This window comes from Abramis brama, assembly GCF_963993115.1.
Source record: "Abramis brama genome assembly, chromosome: 17".
Taxonomy (NCBI): Eukaryota; Metazoa; Chordata; class Actinopteri; order Cypriniformes; family Leuciscidae; genus Abramis; species Abramis brama.
The window spans coordinates 11,094,023-11,119,091 of NC_139979.1; the positions used below are offsets into that span (position 1 = coordinate 11,094,023).

Here is a 25,069-nt window from a genome sequence, read left to right on the forward strand (position 1 = left end):
TGGCTGTAGAAGTGTTTTTCAGAGAAACGGGTATGTGAACATATTATGGCATTTTTATGCTTTAGTAGAGTGAAAAAGTTAGATACAGCACCTTTAGTAAAGTCAAGTAAAGATTTATCTTTTAAGATAAGTCTCCTCCTCTTAGACAAGTCCTACGTTTTACTAAGAATTTTTGACGCGAGTCAAAGCTTAAGATATTCTTAAGAGCATTTCTGAGAAGTTTTATACATACGGTCCCAGATGTGTTTTTTTATTATGCCCTGACACTTAGAGAGAGAGAGAGAGAGAGAGAGAGAGAGAGAGAGATGCAAAGTTTAATTCACCTTTAAATTTAAATTAGTTTTAAAGCATGCAAAAGATAGCACAGAAGATATATCACTTGAATTTTGGTTTATTTTACAACTATAAAAAAAATTGAATATATTTTTTAATACTTCAGTGGTTTGAAATCACACAGACACAGATCCTCTTGGACTATATTCTGATTAGTTAAAGATAAAACGACCACATTTACATTAAATAAAAAATACACAGGTTCACTGGTCATTTGAACAATACAGCTTTCCTCATAAAAGCACTTCTCCCATTTCCTACATTTTTGTTAACACCCACATAATAATATCTTGTTACATGCTGATCCCTGATGCTATTTAACACAGCATTCTTCTTTGTATCATAGGTTACATTATAACAGCACAAAGTCACAAATTGGCTTCAGTAGGAGATTCCATCTTGGCTCAAAGTGGCTCATGGTACGTATGCAATAGTGGCTCTACCGTGTGGGGCTCAAAGTAGATCACGTTAGCATTATGTTGGCTAGTACCATGTGAGACTGGAGTACAGTACCCGTTTGAGATCACTCTGTGTGCGGGGCAGTCATATTGTTGTTGGCCCGGCTCTGCTCTTGCGCCCTGTGTAGATCGACACGCAGGTAGAATCTGTCGGCTGTCCAATGTTGAGTCTGTGGACATTTCGCCGAAGGGTGTTGCATATTCTGGTTCGGGTGGCAGGGGATTGGCGTATTCGGGAAGTTGTCCGGGGGTGTCGTAGTGGTTGAGGGTGTAAGGGATGGTGTAGCCCTCCTCTATTGGGGGTCGGAATGTGAGTCCCATCATCTGCCCACCTGCTCCTACATCAGGCTCAGCATAGTCTGGAAACAACAGAGAAATGTTATAGAAGTAGAATTAGGAATTGTAGATAAATAGGAAGTAGATATTCCTGATCATTGGACATTTGATGCCAAGAACAAACATCACATTTAAATGTCCTAATGGTGTGCTCAAGTCCTCCTAGGAAGTTCGTGTTTACGAGTTAGGAAGTCTTAATTATGACGTCAAGTGTATTCAAATCACTTTGGTCGGAGCAAGATAGTGATCTCCCTTTTTACATAAAATTCAATTAAAAAATAAATAAATTCAATTTAAGAAGGTGCTGTTAATTGAATCGTTGTTTTAATTGTAAAACACTATGGCATTTTTTACATGCAACTTATTTTATTCATTGCATCCAACATATTTTCCCAGTGAAGCCCCCAACTCAGAAAGTTTGGTCTTAAAGAAAATCCTGAGTTTCTCACTCATAATTTCGACTTTGTGGTGATGTTCATGTGTGTTCAAATCGCAAATATGATCATTCTGACATGACTTGAACACAATATAATAAAGGCATTTCCAACCTTTCTTGTCATCTGGACCTGTCCAACCTAAAAATTTGTCATTAAATACTATATTTATTAAAATTATATCAATATTTTCTAAGTGTTCTTGATGTAAATTATTTAATTCAAGTAAATAAACTTGATCAAATACACTTAGAAAATATTAATTGAATAAAGCATTTAATGCCTTAGTAAATTTTTATATTTTGATTGTTTTTATTTGACACATTTACGATTTCTTAAAATCTGATAATGATTTTAAATGAAATTATATATATAAAAAACAAATAACAATTTTTATTTAATATGTAATCCTGTTGATATTGATATAAGTATTTATTTATTTATTATTAATATTTATATTGATTATTTTGTTGTTTGATATAAAAAATATGATTTTAAAATAAATAAAATAATAAAAAATATTTGCAAACCCCTAATTAAGGAAAAATAACATTAATCTAACATAACATTTTCTTTCTTTTTTCAATTGCCAGCATTGATAAGCTGTCATGGATGTTTGCATCGCAAAATCTGACTGAACAGATATAGCATTATTAAGATCCAACATGATCCCACTTTCGGGCTATGAAAAGGGTCCCACGGTTCCCCCTCTCCTTCTCAGTCCTTCACTCACCCAGCAGGAATGCTAAGAGGGCGAAGCCGTTTTAATTGAAGCGACTTTAGAAAGGACTCTGATTGTCTTGGCCACTGACCCTCTGTCCTCCTCATCCCAGAACCCCTTACTGAAGGGTCTGTTGGCCAGTGGGTGGTGAGGAGGGTGTTCTTCTGACTTGAATGCCCCTAATTTGGGCTCCAATTAAAGAAGCCTTTCAGGGAAGCACTGCCGTACGAAAGAAAGACATGTTTATGCTGCCACCGAGCAACTGTTGGAGGAATGAGCTCAGAATGAAAGCCATTTGCCTGTCATGTCTCTTCTGAGTTCCACTGGCTGCTCAGCTGAGCAAAAGCACACAGAGTGGGACAAGCGAACAAAGGGGTCAGAATGACTACTTGGCTTTCTCTCTGTTTCCGTCCTGCTGTTTGAGCCACATTAACCCTCTTATTCACTGCTATATATTACCGCAATGTCTGAGGGCTGTTGATCTGAGATTCTAAGAACTGTTGTACCCAGCGGCGTCCTCTCGACAAACACTGCCTTGTCTCATTTGCCGTTTGAAACATTCCTTTATGAATTTCGGTATTCATTGCTATACTTGTCTAAAAAGCTCTGTGGATGTCTTACCATTGAGAGGAGGGTTGGGGAGAGCATCGTGGATGTTCCGAACCAGAGGGTAAGATACAAGCTCTGGGTTTGTGCACGGAAGCTTCTTCCCGTGGAAACCCTGACAGCCTTAAGCAGAGACAAAGAAAGCCAGTCAGGAAATATACCAACAACACATAGGAGACATATAAAAAAACAGTACTAGAGTCTAGAGATACAGAGCAATAGGTTACCTTGGTCAAAACAGCATTTCTTTATTTGTGCATTTCTTTTTCTGAAATAAAAAAAAACCCACGTAAATATTACAAAACCTGTCAAGAATATGTCTGGGTCATATTTCATCCCCAAATAATAAAAAAAGGATTAATATTTTTCTTAATGAATATTAACCTATCATTCAAATTTGTTGCATTATTTTTAGACCCAGTGAAAAAAATGTATTACTGTAATGTCAAAATCATGGTACTGCATTTAATTTTATTTCCTATTTTATATATATAATTTATATTTAAATTAAAGTTAATCCCCAATTTATGGAATAGAATACATTTCCAATTTGTGCATATTTGATGTTTTAAATGTAAAAAGAAAATGACAATTAACAGATATTAGACACCTCAACTGAAGTAAACAATTAACCATATTCATATGATTCATTAATCATATTCATTATTGTTAGGTCCAGTAAAAAAAAAAAAAAAAAAAAACTATATATATATTTATTTATATATTTAAACTATATATATATATTTAAACATCATGGTAATATTTGTTGTACTGCATTTAATTTTGTATTTAAAAAAGAATGTATATACACTATACAATATTTATTAATTATATTAAATATAAGTTTTGAGTTAAAATTCATATAAATACTTGTTATGGTGACGCCTGCTTTTTAATATTCATGTAAATTATAGAAGGTATTTTTATCTATTATTCTATAATAAGGAACAATTAGTGTGTTACCTTCTCCACCAAATAAGCCCAGCTAAAAGGCAACCCACACACAGAGCGGCTCCCAAAACCATGCCTGCCACTAATATCACTGCTTGACTGGGGCCTGTAGGGAAATACGAAGAAAAGATTTAGCCTTTCAAAACAAATCTACTACCAGTTACACGTCATGATGTCAACAACTTACAAATTCACCTCACCTGAGCTTCTTGTGATGACAGGACTCTCAGTGGACAGAGTTTGTAGAGGCACAGTCTCTGTGACAACTGCCTTCCCAGTATTCAATTCTAAATAAAATAAATTGAAAGAATTCATCACAGGTTCAAAAGACTAAGAATTCATTTCATTCTTAAAATTCTTAATTTACCATAGCGTGCTTGGACTTCGACCAATACAATGGTCTTTTATTGCCTTTATGTACTATAAAAATGTTTAAACTGAAGTTTATGTGGCTTGAGGGAACTTAAAAGAGATTCTGTAGCAGGACCTTACCGTCTCCATAGGAACGCGGTCTGAGGGGGGTAGAAGGGTAGCCCAGTACTTGAACCTGTGCACAGGCCCTGATATGCCACTTCTGGGGTTTCAGAAGAAGGTAGCGTGCTACTACTGGAGGAATCAGACTGTTGAGTACGGTCACATGACCATCAGAATGGGCCTCAAACACCTTAACATAGAGAAAAAATTGGTATAAATATAAAGGATTATTTATATTATAAAATAAAGCCAAGACAGAGATTATACCTAGTAATGTATATAAAATAGTAACTGTTTAGGTAACATTCGCACAAAATGTGTTTGTGTCCAATGTCCATTTGCGCTGTTTATTAACTAGCTTTTTTATGTAAATATGCGCATATTTTAACACCTTAAACTGGTTTACTGAGGCACACTGTAAACATTATTTTTCAAAGCTGTAAATAAAACAAAGATTACTGGAGCATGTTTTACAAGAAAATACTATTTCAGTATTTCTACTTCAAAAATTCATGTTTAATTCAATGTGTTACTTCCAGTTCCTTCGTATAATTAATTGTGAAATTTACTAATGAACTCTAAGTGAAAATTCTTTTGGTATTTTTCTAATGTGCAGCATTATGTACCTTCTTGTCTTTGCTCGATGCCGCTTTGTAGACTTTCCAGTTTTTGCGGTCTTTGCTGAACATGAGGGAGTACGATTCAATGTAGTAATGTATTGTACCCTTTGTTATGATGCCTGAAAGCAGAAAGCTTCTGTAACATTCCCTTTTGCTCTAATATTACAGCAGATGTTTGCACAATGATTATTAGAGGTTGACCTCTGACCTGTGACACTACTCCTGTTCCACAGCTCAAGCTCCATCCACGGTTGCTGGTCCCCAGAGCTCGCAGCCCACAGAGAGCCCCCGTGTCCCGGAGCCCAGGAGACCTTCTGACCCAGTCTGTTCACCTCATCCCACACTGAAGAAGTGTTGTAGGCCACCACCGTTAGCTCCCTGTCACACTCTGGACACGCATGGAAAGGGCACAGAACTTGTTCAGACAAGTAAAGATTATACTTTCTCATACCTCAGATATACAGTCTTCAGTTGTTAGTGTTTATCTTCTAGCAATGTATAATTACAAATAGGCACTAACAGCATGTTTAAGGTGTAAGTATCATGTAGCAGGTGTAACTGTGTATTAGATAAACTGTATTTATTCCTGAACACTCACACACAGGCTTATTCCTGGTATTAGGATCCAATTAAACCAAGAACTCTCTATTTTAAAATGCAATTAAAAATTAGACATTTGAGAATAAAGTAGTAAACGTTTGATGTTTTTGAACCAGCTTATTTACATCTATTATTATAAAGCATAATCATGTCAGGGTTTTTTAAAAAAAAACTTATTGTGCAATATAAATTACAATAATCCTATATATTTAGTGTTATTTTATGATTACAGCACTGTGTGAGAATAAATTTAACTAACATGTATATTTTAAAATGAGATCAACTTGCATTTGATTTGATTAATCAAATCAAAATTAAACATTATCACAAATAAATTCATAAAGAGCAAAGCCAAAATTCAATAAGTATTCCAAAAAACTGGATTACATTTGCTATGAATTCAAATAATATCTGTTGAAATCATATCTAACATACAGGAAAATAACCGTTATTACCTCTGTGGAAGACGAGCCGTTTATCTGACAAGGAGCCGCTGTAAAAATATATATATAATAGATTAATTATTGTAAAATAATAAGTAAATTTCTTTATTTATTTGGGTTGTCTCATGGAGGCCACCATGATACAATCAAATGACCAGCTGAATGCAACTCAGTTTATCTTGGTGGCCCTCCTGTTATTGGAGCTTTAAAACATTTCTAAGGGTATGTTTACACGACAACGATGTACTAAAAATGGAAAGGTTTTTTCCTTCGCGTTTTTCGCATGTAGGCGACAATACTGTCAAAACGATCCTCATTTACATGGATCCGCGAAAACTATAAAAAATTGTTGTATTATGCTGCCAGGCAAGTTGTTGGCAATGTTACTTTGTAAAGAAAAACTATGTGCCTATAGACTGAACACGTAATACGCATATCCATGATATTACCGTTTTCACAAATTCGCGTTTTTGTAGTTTAGATAATAACGGTATCATTTTTAAAAACTTGCACTTTGAAACCCGTTTTCAAAAGTTTGTTTTCAGGCCCCCAAAACGCAGTTGTGGTGTAAACGAACGGCCAAAACGCATACAAACTTTTCCATTTTTAGTTGAAAACAGTGTCGTGTAAACGGCTCCCAAGTCAGTAAAAAAAACCTTTGCTTTTGTGTGATGCTGCATCCACACCACCAGGTGTCAGTATAACTTGCACAACATGCCACACACTCACGTTTTCGACAGTACTCCATTAGCGAAGTTCGACTCATACAAGGTAATGCCCCTCTGCAGAGACACGTTGATCATGCCCCCCAAACTGTCTGAAATAACCCCCGCATGGACTGCAGCTTTGCATAATACAGAGGTCTAAAAAACACGAACACACGCATATGTTAGAATATTACATACTCCTCTTCTCAAAAGACCTTAATGAAAAGTGACTGTTGTGAGTTTTTAAAAACACAGTTTCTGGTATCAATCCACATATGGTAGTAAATTCAAATGCCATGACTAATAATCTCTCTATGTTGCACACATTTAAAAACCCAGCTTACATCACGGTAGCCTTGTCCATGCCAGCCCCAGATTTCTCCTGCAACACCTTTGCAGCCTGCGGGACAGAATGCACTGGAACACAAGTGAGTCCAGGATTCAGATAATAAACATTAAAATGTAACCTACAAGAAAGAGTGGGACTATTCAGAGTGATGACTTTTTTTTATTTTGCTGTAATGTCGTCGGGTCATTGTTGAGGATTTTTTCTTACCTAATTTGCTGAGAGGAGAAATGTGTCCCTCGACGCAGACATGAAACGAGCTCTATGGGATAGAAAGAGCATTGACAGTTACAATTCGGAACATGTGCTCATATACACTGGCTTTTTGTAGTCTACATTTCCCAAACTGACTTGACAAAATGGTGTCTTACGAATCTGATGTATCAGTGTATACTCACAGGAGAAGGTCAGTATTTGATGCATAGCACAGTCAAGTTGTCTAGGGCTTTACACAAACAACTAAATACACAGGAAAGGAAGGATGTTACGAACCACTTCTGTTAACTCTGGAGCAAAGTGCGAACTTTTGACAAAACATTGACTTCAAGGGATATTTTCTGGAAAGTTACATCTTTTAACTTTGAGTTCAGTAATGGGATCATTTAATATATATATATATATATATATATATTATTTTATTATTATTTTTTTTTTTACATAGTTTCAAAAAAGGTATATTTCAAATAAATGCTATTCTTTTGAATTTTATATTCATCCTGAATCCTAAAATTCTTTATTCCGGTTTCCAAAAAATACTGAGCAGATCAACCATTGTCAACATTGATAATACAAAGAAAGTTTTCTTTGCACCAAATCAGCTTTAGAATGATTTCTGAAGGATCGTGTGACACTGAAGACTGGAGTAATGATGCTGAACATTGAGCTTTGTCATCACAGGAATATACTGCATTTTAAAATAGAAAAGTTATTTTAAATTAAATAATTTTTCACAATATTACTATTTTTACAGTTTTTTTTTTTATCACATACATGCAGCCTTAGTGAACATACGAAGCTTCGTTCAATAGCATTACAAAATCAAGTTTTTGAATGGTAGTGTAAGTTGCTTCTATGTAAAAAAAAATGTATTCATAGAATATATGAATTAATAATAATAATAATAATAATAATAATAATAATACAGAAATAATATTTAAAAATGCATGAATATAAAAAAGTTTGCTTACTCCCCTTTCCCCCGCTTGTTTTATTTATAGCTCTAACGACTCTTACAATTACAAAATTGTTTTAATTTATACAAATATAGAAAAAATATATATTATAACACATCTAAAATATGAAAGAATTAGTATATGTGTCCAAGATTTTGACAGGTAGCCTACTGTAAATATCAAAAGCAATATATTTTATGCTTACAAAGCAAAGAGTAGATTCACTTTATGAGAGTTAAAAGCTTAAAACTTCTAAAGAAAAGATTCTGAAATGATGCAGCCGGTAAGAAACTGCCATGAGTGACTGCTACTGTGTGGTCAGGTGATGGTTAAGCTGTCATGCTGTGCTTGTCTATGCAGGAGGAGTGAGCATACAGCATTCCATCTACTTCAGTGTGTGCCCAAGCACTGGGGCCTCTCCTTATTCAGGCCAGGAGCGGCAGTCTGCTACCCTGCTTACAAAGCAAACACTCTGAAACTCAGCCAAGGAGGAGAGCCGCATTCCAGTCGGTCATCTTAACACACTTTTTAAAATCCCTACATCCAGGGCCGGCCCATTGAGGTCCTCTAAAGCCTACACTCCTGGACAAAAAAAATATATAAAAATTGGGCCAAATGGCAAAATATTCAAAGGTCTTTTAATGGTCCATTTTGATCACAAATCACTGGTCAGGAATTGTAGATTATGCTGTAGATAGCACGGAATAGCCTCCCCCAAATTGCAGACAGATTTTTACAGGGAGAAGAGTCAGTGTTGTTCCACTTAATGTTAATGGCTTCAAACAGTTCACGAGTAGTTGAAAAATGTCTCCCAGTTCGTTTAAGTTCAATAAGAGACCAAATATTCATTATAGGGTTCAAATCTGGATTCTGACAAGGCCAAAACATGAGCCTGATGGACTTGTTCTCAAGCCACTTCTTGGTTGGTCTCGCATAGCCAGACCTTTAGACTGATGGCAGAAGGTCTGGACTCCATAGCAGCTTTCATTGGCCAAGGACCACCCAGAGTCCGTCTGACTGACATGTAATGCCTGGTTCAGACTACATGACTTTAAACATTGGTAGATCGCTATATTGTTCAGACTACATGACTTGCTGTAGAGTCTTGAAGTCATTGTGGTGTTCACAATACATGACACTACGTAAATGATCTGCAAAAGGGGTCACACACTTACAAAAAGCTGTTCTGTCTCCCAACAACTCTATTCAGTCCCCAAACCATGTTTTGTCATGAAAACGCACGCAAGAAGTGGAATGGGAAACAGGAGTTGTTTATTTGAAAATGGGCGTCGGCAAGAAATTAGCGCAGCAAGCTATTTGCGCAATGATCTGTTCTGAAAAACCCAGGAAATGGAAAAAACAAAGAATATGGGTGAAAGAATGGATCAGCACATGCTGGCAGCAGGGATTGTCTGTGCTACATAGAGAGTTGGAGGAGAGTAAAACAGGTTTATAATTGAAAAAAGTAGCTGCGCGTGTTGCGGTTTGGAATCTGACTGTTTTTCTTCCGGTGACCTTGCTCTCTCATTGGCTGTAGCTCATCGTGACACTTGACACTCCAGGTTGTCGAGTTGGCCGACAGCTCCAGATATTTAACACGCTAGATATTTGTCTGGCGTCGATGAGGCGTCGGCGAGGTGTCAGCGAGCCTCTTTGATGCGTTGTTGAGTAGTTCACACATAAAGACTGATAAGCGCTGATCACCCCCCGATCACAGCCCGATCTTTTGTCGAAACTCGTTGACTTGCAAATAGGCTTAAATCGGGCTTAAAATCCTGTAGTGTGAACTTGGCATAAAGCAACCAATCACAGTTAGTTTTTTTCCACATCATGTTTAGAGGTGTGAACATGTAACGTCGATGTCCCTACAATAACAGACCAGGAAAACTCTCGGACGTATTTTAAAGACTCTATGCCACAAACTTTACATACTTCACATACTTTTGAAAATCCAGAATTGAGTTGATCCTGATAAGCGCTCATTGTCACACTTGTAAACACGACGGCGTTCTTCTTCCATGAGGGGATTTGGCATCATGGCATCTTTATTTCCAGGCGTACCGTTAAAGAATGCGACACACGAGGACATCCTGTAGAATTCAACCAATCAAATGACGACTTCGAAAAGTGTGCATCAGACGTTCAGCCAGCAGTCTGTGGGTGTAACGTCTGAGACTACTTCTTTGCTGTCTGTGCAATTTGGGCAGGAGCATTGTCTTGTTGAAAATAACATCTGATCATTCCTCTTTAGATAACAACTTTTCATTCGTGGGAAACAAGCCATTCTGCAATATTCTCCTGTACTCCAAAACATTAAAATGAGACTTTTCACAGTAGCTCACCAATCCCAGCAGCTAAAAAGGCACACAACAACACCTCTTCCTTCATGCTTCATTGTGTCAAAGATGCATTTATTATTATATTTCTCAGCAGATTTCTGAAGACACCACTCTGGAGCATCACCATGCCACTCATGTTTCATTGTGATTCATCACTCCACACACATCTTCCCATATTCTGCCAAAAACGTAATTCTGTCTTAGTGTCTCTGATGTTTTTCTGAGACAGCAATGGCTTATTAAGTAGTGCATTTGCTTAATTTAGCACATTTTCTGACCAATAATTTGTGGTGAAGACAATTAAAAGCTTAGTGTTTAGCCATTTTAGGCTTGGCCCTTTTTTTTTACCCAGGAGTGTACACAATGGGTCCCACTATAAAAATATATCAAAAACAGGGAATAGGAAACATTTTTACTAACATAAGTAAAGACGGACACTTAAAGACATTATTTTAGTGTAGTTTACCACATTGACACATGTAAGGGTGTTTATTTAGCGATTTGTGTGCGACCTCCGGTAGAACAATTTACATTTGTTGGAAACGGGTGTAAACAGTAGTTGAGATTAGGATGGTAACTACTTCCACTCCCAGAGTCAGATGAAGTCCTGTTTACGGAGTAAGCTGTACAAACAGTCCTTGGTGTGTTTACTCTGATCATATACAACATGCTCAGAGCAAAAAAAAACATGTAGCCATTAGCTTTTATTTTGTTGATAGATACGTTTTTTTTTGTTTTTTTTTCTACTGTTTATAGGTGACGTGGGATGGAGCGGGAAGTGTTGTGTTGCAGGACATGAGCCATTACCTGAGTGCTGATTGGTTGAATAGGACATGACAAAGCCCCGTCCTGAACGGTGAGTGCCGGAGATGAAACGCACTGTTACTTCATTAGTACTCACAGATATATTCCTGTTTGTGGCGGACAACTGCCCACACAGAGGACCTGTGAAACACAGACCACATAATATAAGCACAGCAGATTTAATGCAACACAATCCTGCACACCTTCACTGCCATAAAAGGCTGACATGTTCATGCAGACTTACGTGACTACGAAACTGTCATGCTACAGCAGAGTGGAATGCAGCATACAAGCTAGAGTCATGCTTATGGTCACATGACTTCAAGGCACTAAAGAACAGCATGAGGTTGGCTCTCTGGAATTTCTCAATAACAACATACTGTAAATGAGGTGGCTATTAAATTACAATAGTTGAAGGTGGTGAAAAACTGTAAATTCCCTTGTAATGTTGCCTTTTGTGGATGAGAAGGTATTTAATATAAATGATTTAATTCATATTTAACTTTATCATAATTATATTTAATTTTTCATTTACAATTTTAAATATTTAATATAATTGATATAAGTAAATTAAAGATGGATATTTAGTATCAATTATTTATTTTAAATGCACTTTTTTTTAATTAAAATTATATAATCTAATATAATATAATCTAATAATTATTAGTATTCTGTTTTTCATTATAATTTATATGATAGCATTTAAGAAATTCAATCTTGGATGATATTTGATATCATTTAATTTGTTTAATTATATTGTTTTATTAAACTATATTGATTTATATTATTTATTTTGAAATGTATAATTTTAAATATTTTATATCATTTATATGATATTCATAGCATTTAAGAACTTAAATCTGTGACATATTTAATATAAATGATTTAATTCATACTTAGTTATTTTATTTTATTCAATTATATTGAATTATGTTATTAACTTATTCTATAATTCATAATTATAAAAAAAACAACTAAAATGTATGACATCCATTCCATTGCATATGAGAAAATAAATCCTAGATGAGTTTTTAATATCAATATACTTTTAATATCATTATAAAAACAATTGATATGTATTTATATTATAATATTAAATTAGATTTAATTATATATATATATATATATTATTATTATTATTATTATTATTATTATTATTATTATATATATATATATATATATATATATATATATATATATATATATATATATATATATATATATATATATATATATATATATATATATATATATATATATATTTTTTTTTTTTTTTTTTTTTTATATATATTTTTTTTTTTAAATAATTTTAAATAATTTATTTGAAATCCATAGCATGTAAAAAGTAAATCTTGAAGTTTTTTGTCATTTTTTTTTGTCATACTACTGGTGCATACAGGCAACTGGGCTAGAATCTGTCATTCCATAACGTCTGTGTGAAGAGGGTCATACCCACTCTAGTGGCTCCACTGGTGTCTGTGATGGTAAGAGAGCCAGATATGCAGTCTTGGCTCCACTCCAAGTCAAAGTCCCCAAAGGTCAAGAGCAGAGTCTGGCCCTTCGCTACCCTTAGGCTCCACTCACACAGGGTGTGGTTAGGGTAGGTTCCCGGGAAGTTCAGCGAGGTCAGTGTGCCACTGGTGGGACTGAGGACTGTGTGTCCACACCCATTGCCTAAAGGGAAAAAATCAAAGATCAAAATGATATTAATGCGAAAGTAGTTGAAAAGGCATTTTATCTTCGGTTCATGTTGTGGTTTTGTGGTCTGTTTCCACACATAATTAAACCAGACATTTTATCTTTCATTTAACTTCCATTAATCATCAAATGTGCTAATTAGTTTCACTCTTGGCATGTTTCTAGCCCATGGGAAAATGAGACGGGGCACATTTACAGTAGTATGAGAATTGTGGGTATTGGCAGGTCGCTGGCTGCGTATTGAAGAGTGGATCGCTAAAGCTTGTGTGGCAAGGGGTCTTGCCAATATCAGTTTTAGTCACACTTGAGGGGCTTTCCATAACTGATGTTCATTTAAGCCATAATTACAGTAGGGTTTAGTTGGTGGCAATGCTGTGTTATAGGGTAGCTTCCACAGTCATGCCCTACCAAGTTCATTAACAAAACATCATCGGCGCAACATAACCCCAAAACAATTGGCAACTAGTTTGGAGCTCAACTAAATCCCAGAGTCAACATGAATTGCCAAATGTATCTAATGTTTTTGAGTCTCCTGCTCCATTTATTGTCTAGACGCTGTGTGACAAAGTAGAGCGGTCTGAGTCCATCGTCCGTCTTTCATTCCTAATTTCTCAGTCACCTCTGATTCATTGGGGTTAAAGCTTCTCTGCCCCCTTCTTTCCACTTTAGGTGCAATTTATCTCCAAATCTACTGAACCTCTTGTTGCTATGAACAATCTTAATCATTGCATAGGAAAACAAACATGATTTGTGGTCAGGCTGTTAACTGGTAATGCTCAAACAATTCACTCAGTGTGGTTAAAGAGTTGACTTTTTGACTTGGGTGAGAATGATTTGATTTACAAATCACTCTTTATACATTTTCAGATACATTTCAGTCAGTATTTAACCCCAGCTAAGATTTGTGGATGAAGCAGTTTCTTGCAATTAGATGTTATTTCAACCCAATCTCATCCAAAAACGTAACTATTTTACAAGGTGGCGTTTTTGTATGAATTCATACAGTGTGATTTCTATGGAATTATAATTTTTTTGAAAAACCTATTCCTAAACCTACCCATCAATGGGGCATAATCAGATTGATCAACAGTGTACGAATCACGTTGTTATCTTGTGTGTAATCTGTTTGGTTAAAGTTTGGAGACCAAATAATAACACAATATATTATGTTGATAAATTTAAATAATTAATTAATTATCAAATCAATTTGAAGTATCCCCAAAGGGCAATTTATTTTACAGCACTGAAAAATTTTTATGCAATACAAAAAAAAAAAAAACAATGTTAAGAAACAGAAATGTACAAAACAGATAGAAAATAAATTCATTAAAAAGATGGATTCTGCCTATAAATTGTGAAAAAGTGATGACGTTTTAATATTTAAAGCTTAATGGGCCGTTCAGGCAGAATGCGTTTTTCCATTCCACTAAGCTACCTTTCCATTGTTTTTCTTTGTAAACGCGCTAGATGGACGTCTTTAACCATTGCGCTCGCATCTTGCATTTTGTTAAGTTAAAATAAGCAACTTAAAAAGAAACAAGAAAAAAAAAAAAACGCTTCTCTAGTCTAGACCTTGCACTTTTTTTTCGTTCCACTGACCTGCATCTCACATTTTTAACAGCAAAAACGTGTTCTGTGTGCTCTGGCCCTGAGTGCGTGATTTCTCCAAAACAACTACAAGTAATCCATTTTTATAGGTTAATTTGCCCTGATAAGTGCAAATACTGTCACTTCTATCAAAACATTGCTTGTTGTTTGATCCAGCCCAACCCAGCAACACTGGCTCAACCAATGATGCGAGTTTGGGGTGGGGCTATCTGTTTTATTTGACCAATGGCAGGCAGGGTGAGTGTGTAGAAAAACCTGTGTGAAAACAATAATTTCTGCAATTCCATTTGGTGGTGCTAGTGTTCAGAAATTAGACGCAGTGGTTGGCCACAGTTTAACAAGGCCAGTTTTTTTTTGTAACCACAGCTCAAAAATTCACAATGAACACCTCATGAAGCACAGCCTGAGGCAATCTGTAGACCTTATTTAACAGCAGGCAGACACTTTGATGACATCTGTGCGCTGTCTGCGAGTTGAGTTTACAGCAAGGTGTTTAAAACATGCAGTGATTGAGGATGCATAGACTGGGTATAATTAAGGCACTTGCTGACACACAATATAACATTCCTTACAGCTGAGCTACTATGAATGCACTGGACCATGGATACCAATCCATCATCAGCGCTACACTATCAGGCAGCATGTAATTTTATTTTCTCGTCATGAGATTTGCAGGCACGTCCCAGCAGGCCTAAGCCCATGGCAGACAGGATGTTCGGCTGTTTAGATTGTCACATCACAATTCCTCTACATCAATCATATATTACAACTGTAAACTCAAAAATATTTGTGGACAAGCTGTTTTTTCCTGCTCTTTTGTGTTCTGGCAAATCCTGGACACTCTTCTATAGTACAATCTCAAAAACATGTAAGCTTCCACTCTGCTACAATAACATCCCAAAAAACAGTCAGCATCCCATCTGGCTCATCGGAATGGAAGTATTGTACACGTAGTTCTGGGGGTAGACGTTTGACTGGAAAACATTTTCCTTAGTCCTCATAGTCTATGACTCCGGCTGTAGTGATTCATGCTGACCCCACACATATTGAGAAATACCATAAACAAAGTCATCCTTCCTAACAGACTCTCTAAACACAGGCAGAGCTTGAGGACATCTTCTGGTCCAGCAGTCTGGATGCTGATATGATTGCGATCTTATATGGACAAATATTACTATAAACATGCACACTTTATTCTTTGTGTATATTTCTCAAAATAATTTTTAGAGAATGCAGTCAAGGGTGATTTCTAGCTGATATATTCTGAAATATTGTTGAGCTTAGCATAATATAAATTGAACTCCCTACCAATTACTATCGCATGAATTTTTCTTTTTGCACCAGATATTTTCAGGTTTCCATGACCTGTTGCTCATGATCCTAGTTATAAGTTCATATTTTTAAACGGGCAAGATGACCACAGAGTGAAGGAAAAACAGCCAATAAGTGCTCAGCATAGACTACATCATGGGAACTAAACTTAAAAAATGTAGCATCCCATTACATCTTAAAGTTTGTTTCGACAGTATTCAGAACTGTAATTTAAAAAAAGTGCGGTTACTTTGAAGAATCTAAAATATAAGAATAGTTTTAAAATCAAGGTTTTTGTTTTGTTTAAAATTGTTTACTGCGTCCATTTGTGTTAGCCTATTTCATTGTTTTGTTGACTTTATTAATATTCTAAAATGTTTATAAAATATTGTTTATTATAATATTGTATAAATGATACTTTTTAAAAACATGTTTTAATTATGTATGTAATACCTTCCTTAATGTACTAGTAGTATGCACAATCTTACCCTTTTGACCGCATACCAACACCAGCGTTTCCATGCTGAGAATAAGCCAAATCCTAGAGAATTCCATAGTATCCCAAAGCGTTGCATATCGAGCGTGCATGGCTTCCTTCGGGATATCCCGTCGCTGACTCTATCGTTCAGAGTTTATGCCATGAGTTTTAGTTAGTCGTAATCAGTCTACAGCCTCTCACTCTTCTCAGCAAAGTAGCCCATCCCCAACTGGGCATGGGTTAATGCACTCTACTCTTATTGGCCTCGGGACGTGCTAGTCAAATAACAATTCCTGTTTCAATACCTGACTTGTGTAAAGCGAGATGTTCCCCTCTCCCCTCTCTTTTATTAAAAAGAGGGATAGAGAGGGTGCATGTAATGAGGAAGTTGGGTTTCCAATGATGCGTTAAAACCCACTATGCAACTACATTACCTAACGAAACCGAATTGGTTTTAACGGCAGCATTTTATTAAAATATGCACTTGAATTTAATTTAGCTACTAAATTATTAGTTTTTTTTTTTTTTTTTTTTAATCATTTGAGTTATGGTAATGCATCGAAAGCCCTTAATAAAACTAAACAAATAAACTTAATCGAGAAACGCTACATGAGGGACCACGTGATAGCGTAATTACGTGATGACAAGAGCCGGTTCTGTTCGAAGGAACCGATTTGTGGAAATGAGGCGGACTTGTGAACATATGCAGCTACACTCAATGGACAAAAGAAATACTGGCATGTAAACACTGTCATCCATAATATAAACTCAGTACACATTACACGCTACATAATTTAAGATTACGATATTTAAGATACGGCAAGGCAAAAAGGCTCACCTGACCCCTGTCCTATGACCTGTTTCCTGAAATTGTTATACAAATTAAGCACCAACTGATGATAGTTTAGTTTATTGACTCCTTGCTGACAGTATTTACACTTCGTCCCACATAGTTTCTATAACTAAATAACTAATGCTTCATAAGGCCAAATCACTTTATAAAATAGTTTACGCTGAAATTAATAAAAACATCACTAATTGCCTCAGAAATGTAATTGAGTAAAAAGTATTCTGCATCAACAGTAGCCTACTCAAGTAAATTCCAATTTCTCCAAAATAATACTTTAGTAGGCGAAGCCTAATAAAGTTGGCAACTTTAAACCCTTTACAAAGCTATTGTAATAATTGACTTGTGGTGCCCTCTGTAGGAGAAGTGAAGATATTACTGACACAGACACAGCTGGATTGGCTATGGAAACTTGTCAAGGACAGGTCGTTAGATTAACTGTTCCTTATACAAACAAACAACAACAACAACAACAACAACAACAACAACAAAAAGAGATGTGGCTTGTGGAGTTTGATTGCTTAGTCTTCTAGAGCTGCACTTCTAATGTTGTCTGCTTGAATGGCTGTCTAATTGTTGTAGTACTCCTGATTTTCATGCTAAAAGAACATATAAATACAACCTGTAGGCAATAACTTTTTAAAAGTGCACTCAATCAGTCATTTGTTACTGTGGCAGTAATCTTGAGCTTACACTGACACCTAGTGGCAAATTAATTCCGTGAGTGATAATTGGGGGTGTAAGATAAAGCGAATAGTAGCCTATTCAGCTAGTTATGTGATCTTTTTTTCACATTATTATTATTTTTTTCTTCAAAAATACTATTCATATCTCAGGGGTAAAACGTTTGTGAGGTGAAAATTACAGACTGTGCCCTTTAATTGTATTTAAGTTTTTGTAATGTAAGTACATTTGCTGCATGTTCTGTGTGTGTGGAGCAAGCAAATTATTGGCTATATACGTGGCTGTGTGTTTTGTGTCATATCAGATGTGGCAGATGTTTGGACTGCTGGACTTTTAGACCATCAGAGCAATAAAGCTGATCAGTAGCAAATTCAGGAATCACGTAGGCCTAATAGTGAGTATAGAGACCAATTGGAATACATTATGCAACATTAAAGGGAAAGTGCACTCATTGTTTTTTTTGTTGTTTTTTTTCATAATTTATGAAATTATGTTTTAAAACTCTTGTTGTTTCAATCCTGTATGTACTTTTTTCTTCTGCAGGACACAAAAGAAAATATTATGTTTTGAATGGCAATTGATATACAAAATCTCATTGTCTCCTTTGTAAATTGTTCTGTTTATTTAGAACTAGTTAAATTTTATTTACTAATTTTTTTTCCCTTTATAAATGTACATTTTAGAATCAGAAGACTCAAGTATTTTTTTTTTTAATGAAAGTAGTCAAAAATCTAATTCCAAGTATTTACACCGTGTACAATCACACATGACGTGTTCCTCAAAAATGAATAGCAAGTAATATTTTTTGGAGTATTATATTATTTACTTCTTCCCGCATATCTATTTCCTTCTGCATTGTATGATGACAATCAGATCCTAAATATGACAACCTCCAATAATTTGCAATATGCAATTTTTGTACATTTTGGAAATATAATTATGATATTAATGATAAAATATTGCTATGAAATTACAATTATTTGTAAGCAAAGAAAAATCATACCTTTTTTCTTGCATAAATTAGTTAGTTGTATTTTTTTAAGCACTGAACTTTTGACACTATTATTTTTAACTAGCCCTGAACGCAACATATTTCTATTTTTTTTTTTTTTTTTTTAGCAATATTTAACCAGTGTACTGCACATTTCTCTTGAAAGCACTTTATATACCTTTAAGGTTGTTACCATTAATTTTCTGGAATAAAAATGTCAAGGTTACCCTATGAATAATCTCATCTAAAAAGTGCAAAGTATTTTTTTGAATCTAATACGGTGTTTGAACTGTAAAGATTTATTATTTTATTTTTAGGCATTAAAGATGTTTTTTTGTTTAATGAATTTTAGTCAGGTATTTTTTATTTGTAAAGTTTTTTTTTTAAAGATGGGTTTTAAATAAAATCAATATAACTAGCCATTATATGTTAATACTTCTCACATTCTGAATTTTTACCACCAGATGGCAATGAAATATTAAGAAACCGCTGAATGAGATGGCATGACAATCCTGTTGTATACGGTCTGACATGCTAAAATGTCAACATATCTGTCTCCCTGACAGATTACAGTCCATGTAAGTGTGCACTTAAAATAGAGATCATTCTGCTCTCAGTATGAGGTCACAACCTTCAGACTGTTTTCTCACAACAGTCCAATCTTTTTTTTTTTTTTTTTTTTTTTTAAGTGTTTAATCATATAAACAGTTTCCAGTCCTATACACTGTATTTATTCTTAGAACAATTTTCCCAATACACGACACACACGTGCTCACAATCTAATTTTACGTGAGAGGTGCTCTTCATAATCCTCCCACGCTTCGCTCGAATCAAATAAAACTGGGCATAGTCCATCACTCTTTTGTCATTTACCTCAAAAAAGAGGTTTGTGGGTGTACTGGTGACTCCCTTAACAGGCTCAAAGTAGTTTTGTGGAGGAAAGCACACCTGTCTCAACCTTCATAATGCTATACAGGCCCCATTCTGACGTTCACACGGGACACCTAAACAAATGATAAACCGCTGCAGTGTGCCCGCCAAAGCAATGACTGAACAAGGTCATATAGAAGATGGTGACTATTACGCAGTGATTTGTGCCTTTGCTCAAGGCTTGTCCCAGAGATCATGTATTTGGATATTGCTGCAGTATCAGCATAAATAGGGACTATTTTCTAGGCAAAATAAGAAACCTTTGGGTACAATTAAAGGGATTGTTCACCTAAAAATGTTTTACTCAACTTAATGATGTTCCAAAACAGTATGCCAAAAAAAAAAGAAGCAGCCATTTTTAAGTTAGGAAGATCTGCTACTTTGTGGCCTGTTGGGTCACTTGGGTGATTCCCAACAGCATACTTTCCCATATTTGAGGTTTAAGCACAATAAATGTACACATGATTGTCATTCTGCTTTAAACGGGTGCATATTTGCTTCAACTTACTCTCTAGCATAATTTATTCTGTTTTTAAAAAAATAGCTGACTATCATATTGCTTGATCTACAGCTGTGAATATTCAATATCCAATGCAGTATTCTGATTGTGATGGAAAGACAAAAAGGTTGCACTGTTCGCTGCTGTGTGAAATTAAATTGGTATGAGAAACGTGAATGGATCTGCATGTGGCTATCTGCACCTGCCATCCTTGCTGGCTGCGGGACACGGCTGGACCTTGGACAGCTGAGGTTCAATTTGGCCCTGTTGCTTCTATTCATGGCTCAATAGGTAGTCCTTCCTTTGTGGAGCCTAAACAGATTAACACAAATCCATCCAACCTGTGGAACTGCTGAGATAAGATGGCCCATAGCTTTTTGGCCTCACAATGGCTATTGTTCTGGAGAACTGGAAACCTACAGTGCGAAAGTCTGGTTTACCGGCTTGAATTTGCATGAAAAATGAAGAGTAATTTCAATAACAAATCTTATATGTGCTGTTTCTTGCATGACATAGTTTTGACAGCTAACATGACTGCATACAAAACTATGTCATGCAAGAAACTGTTTATAATACATATACGATTTGTTAATTTAGTCTTTATTTTCCATGCAAATTCAAGCCGCTAAATGTAGCCTACAGCAACAGTTGCAAACTCAGCTAACGGATATGCCAAAATATATTATATTATATTCTACTATTCATATTTAAGACATTTAAATATTTAAATGTATATATTTATGTTATGTTAAAACAATCTTAAGCTTAAATGCAAAATAAATAAATAAAAAAAATAAGATAGAAGGTCTTGTAAACTAATATTGCATTTTTCTATAGGTTTAATTAATTGACACTTGACAGTAATACTTAAAAAAAAAAAGATTTATTTTTTTTAAAGTCTTTCATATTGCGTTATATGTACTTTCATACCAAAATTGACATATTTTTTGTCCACCAAACCCTTTTATTGAGGAAAATACATTTCTATATCAGTGTGTATATATCAGATATACACAACTCTGAGTCAACAAAGGATGACAACTAGAATCCTGTTTTAGAGAATGCTAGAATGCATACCCATTTTCCTCTAATTTTATTAACCAATATAAATCATTAATTTCCCTGTTATAGAAGCTGCTTGTCTTCAGTAGCCAGGTTAAAGAGATTACGATGAATCATATTATGAACACCAGGATGATTCGAGCTGAACTTCTCTAAAGCCCCGCATGGGGGCGTCGTTCGCACACTTTCAAGTACACTACGCATACTCGAGCGCCAGAAAGTGCGCTCGGAGAGAAAGAAACATCGCTTCGAACTGTTTATCCTGACGTCAGTTTGAACAGATCGCACTGTCCCCGTATCACTTCACACGACTCTGAACTGAGCTTCGGCTGGATTTCGGGAATCGATGAACGGGAGTGAGTCCACAACTTCACCATCCAAACTACTGGAGCCACTGAAATGATTTCGGCTTGTTTTCCCAACTGGACTAACAACAGAAAATGAATACCTGCGCATTTCTCTTGATCCTGGCTGTTCAGATTCACGCCGACAGCGTAGAGGGACCAACAGGTAAAGTCCCGTTTATCTGGAGTTACAGGGACTGCGCACTTTCAAACTTGTGTGTGTTTTGAGGATATGGGAAGCATAAGCTTGTTGTCTTGACAGCAAAAGGAGACTGAGTTGCACTTATGAGTCGATGAACTTTTCTAATAACGGAGAGCTTTGGTTTCGGTTGTCATGAAAGCAGTGAATGTGCTGAAAAAATGAAAATATGAAAAAATAACTGTTTCAGGGTGTTATTTGCTAGGCTAAGACGCCTGTTTAAACATTCCCTCAGAAGTTATGATTGACGTGGTTCATAGTGTGGGTATTTGAATTATTGTTGTAGTGTATTTTTCATTCAAGTTGTTCGTTATTTAATGTAAACAAGTGTAGTCTCATCTGCGATGCTTGAAATCAGCGGTTGAATTAACGAATCATTTGTGGATGCACCAGACGTGTAATAAAAGCAGTGAAGTTTTTTTTTTTTTTTTATCAGAATGATTGACAGTGAATTGTATTTTAAAGTGAATAACCACCAGCATAAGTTATTTTTGTTTTAACTGAGTTAACACTTTTGGTTTGCTTAAATCTTTTTTTTTTTTCTTTTCTTTTTTTTTACCACAAAATAAGCGTTATACACGCCTTTTCCCGCTTTTAGTAGGACTAAGTATTTTACAGTGAAGTATATTTGGAGAGCAGTGTGAAGTACAGTCATGTAACTGAATCCTTGATTCACTTCACTGCGCTCTTTATTGCTGATAAAAAGCTCTCGCATATATTATCCGGTTATGCTTATGCATTATCTCGGCTTGTTTATGAGTTGTTCACGCACTGAAGCGCCCATAGCGTCCAGGAGCCTATTATCTCATGTCCAAAATAGGTTTCTTAATCATTTAAATAACACTGTCTTTTAAAAACCACCTGAGTTTGGCTCCACTCTTCTGTGTTTTACTGTATAAGAGATGAATGAATGAATAAATAGCCTTAACGAACCTAAGATTGTTTTCTGGTCTTATCTAGTTTATATCTGACCAAGCTGGTGTTCACCTGGCTGGTTTAGCTGTGTGTGCACAAAACCAGCCTACTGACCAGGCTGGGAGACCACCTAATATCAGCAAACCAGTTTAGGCTGATTGATTGATTTGCAAGGTAATGCGTAGATGGGAGTACATTCACATTTGAATTAAGAAAATATACAAATGCAAATTGTACACATTTAAATGTGTCCTCTTTCGTCATCCAATGGTGTTTTTTCCCTTCTGGAAAAACATCAGCTGCTGGTAGTTTGCTGGTTTTAACTGGTTTAAGCTGGTCTCCCAGTCAACAGATCACCATGATCAGTCTTGGAAAACCAGCAAACCCTTTTGCATTTTTTACATTTACATTATTTTAAATTACTTAGTAGTACCAATGTTATGTGCCCAAGCTGTTTTCATCGTGAGGAGTGTTGGCTGTTCGCCACAGTTTTTGATTTCAGATTTTACTATCCTCGCAGGCATAACCTGATCCACACACACACAGAGATATTATGAACTGCTTCCTCCTCCACACAGTAAGTGGGCTGTATGAAGACAGGCAGAGAGCATGTCCAGGAGAACTGAAGGGTGCCGTGTGTGATTGCTCAGAATGGACCACTCCCTCTGAGCCAGGCTGTAGGAAACATGTCGCATGATTCGGCCAAGAAACTTGACAAACAATCATGATCCATTTGAGGACGCTATTGATTTTCAGTTAACTAAATGGCTTCCATTTAGCAAGCTGTCAAGTAGCTGTAGGGTTCTGTGACTATTGCTTCGGTCTGTGCATTCCCCTCTGCTCTTCAGCTGCAGTCTAATCCTAGTTTCTGTTGGTTTTTGGCCTGATTTACACAGTGTAATCCACTCTTATTGTGTTTGGCTGCTGTTTCCGCCATTGTTTTTTTTTCTCTTGTTTTCCCATGGCCTGGTTGACAGAAGGTAGCAATGAGTGACCTGACGTGAGATGAATACAGGCATTGTAACCAAGTTTCTGTCTCATTTATAGCTTTACACACCCTCCCCATCAAGCTGCAATGCTGTATGCTTTCCTTTTGTGAGCTGTGCATCATTATTTTAAGTTTTATAGTAATGAATGAGTGTACTTTATAAGCACTGATGTTGTAAGCGAGGCTAATTAAAAATAGAATGAAATGGTTCGTACATGCATAAAAGCACAAAATCCTTCTACATTTTAATGAAAAGTTTTTTTTTGTTTTTTTGAGGTGTTGGTGAGGTTGCTTTGATGATTGAAAATGTACTGGAATCAGTATTGAGGTTAATAAGTAAGGTTTAGATTTTTTAAATGTATATGAATAGCATAATGATTGCATGGCTGACGGTGACCTGCAATATTTCACCTTTCAAGGATATATTTTCTTTAGTTCTGCTGTTCATAATCATAGATGCTGTTGCAATCCAAACTGTGTCGCTATGCTGGAACTGACACAAGCGAATGTCTCTCATAATAAGGGGAATGAAGCACATCATTAGGAGGAATAGGGAAATAATTAAAGCACATGAAGATAATTATACTAAAGCTGAGACAGAATGGGGCAGCTTCACATTTGCTGCCTAGTGATGGAGTCTCAGGAGGTTTGACATGCAGTGCTCTTTGTTGGGTTGTGCCACAAAGTTTTATTCTATGGTATTGACATTTTGAATAATCTGTTAAAGCCAGATCATATCTGTTAATATAACTCAGCATAATTTTCTATTTATTGTGTTGTGTTGTGGTGGGATTAGTAGGATTTGACAGATATGGGTCTTTCATTGGCCAATATTGATAACGACATAGAGAATTTGATTTTAACTAATTTTTAGCGATGTATTAGGTGCTGAATGCGACTTATCGAGTTATCGTTATCAGACTGATGCGTAAAATAGGCGGATTATAGCTTCTTATTAAGATAGCCAAGTTATCATACCCCATTATTTCCAGTTAGCCTATAATTAGCCACAAAGTGATTTTTTTACTCAGAGCCTGTAATTTTTCTTCCATGACATTTGTGAAAGTTATATTTTCCATTTAACTTTTTAAAAGAAAGTTTCTTTATTCCAATTGTTTTGTGGTTGACCACATTTAAGTGAGTGAGGGATGAGAAAGATTTCAGCACTTGT

General features: G+C 35.7%; 2 protein-coding genes across 17 annotated transcripts in view; one reads left to right on the forward strand and one right to left on the reverse strand.

Annotated features, from left to right (window-relative positions):
* Positions 1-373: 373 nt before the first annotated feature.
* LOC311067805 (discoidin, CUB and LCCL domain-containing protein 1) lies at positions 374-16,654 on the reverse strand. The gene is made up of 15 exons (XM_084089933.1): positions 16,450-16,654; positions 12,797-13,018; positions 11,348-11,485; positions 7,240-7,291; positions 7,028-7,100; positions 6,706-6,839; positions 5,989-6,026; positions 5,142-5,321; positions 4,940-5,052; positions 4,332-4,503; positions 4,040-4,126; positions 3,852-3,945; positions 3,116-3,156; positions 2,904-3,011; positions 374-1,150 (listed from the first exon to the last, which is right to left on the reverse strand). Exons 1-15 carry the CDS (start codon positions 16,547-16,549, stop codon positions 738-740), a joined length of 1,965 nt encoding a protein of 654 aa, XP_083946059.1. The 5' UTR covers positions 16,550-16,654; the 3' UTR covers positions 374-737.
* A 4,977-nt stretch (positions 16,655-21,631) lies between these two features.
* The window catches only part of ptprub (protein tyrosine phosphatase receptor type Ub), a 214,266-nt gene continuing 210,828 nt past the window's right edge, over positions 21,632-25,069 (forward strand). For all 16 annotated transcript variants that reach the window (XM_084089916.1, XM_084089908.1, XM_084089909.1 and 13 more), the window contains exon 1: positions 21,632-21,962. In XM_084089916.1, the coding sequence (XP_083946042.1) occupies positions 21,893-21,962 (70 nt within the window). In that variant the 5' untranslated portion in view covers positions 21,632-21,892. The remainder of the gene's footprint in view (positions 21,963-25,069) is intronic.

What these genes read in the sequence shown, in the direction of transcription:
- LOC311067805 (XM_084089933.1), bottom strand. Translation starts at nt 16,549, where the DNA reads ATGCACGCTCGATATGCAACGCTTTGGGATACTATGGAATTCTCTAGG. An exon ending in TGTCATCACAAGAAGCTCAG is followed by an intron (nt 3,946 to 4,039) that starts GTGAGGTGAATT and finishes ATTTCCCTACAG; the next exon opens with GCCCCAGTCAAGCAGTGATA. An exon ending in GGGCTTATTTGGTGGAGAAG is followed by an intron (nt 3,157 to 3,851) that starts GTAACACACTAA and finishes TTTTTATTTCAG; the next exon opens with AAAAAGAAATGCACAAATAA.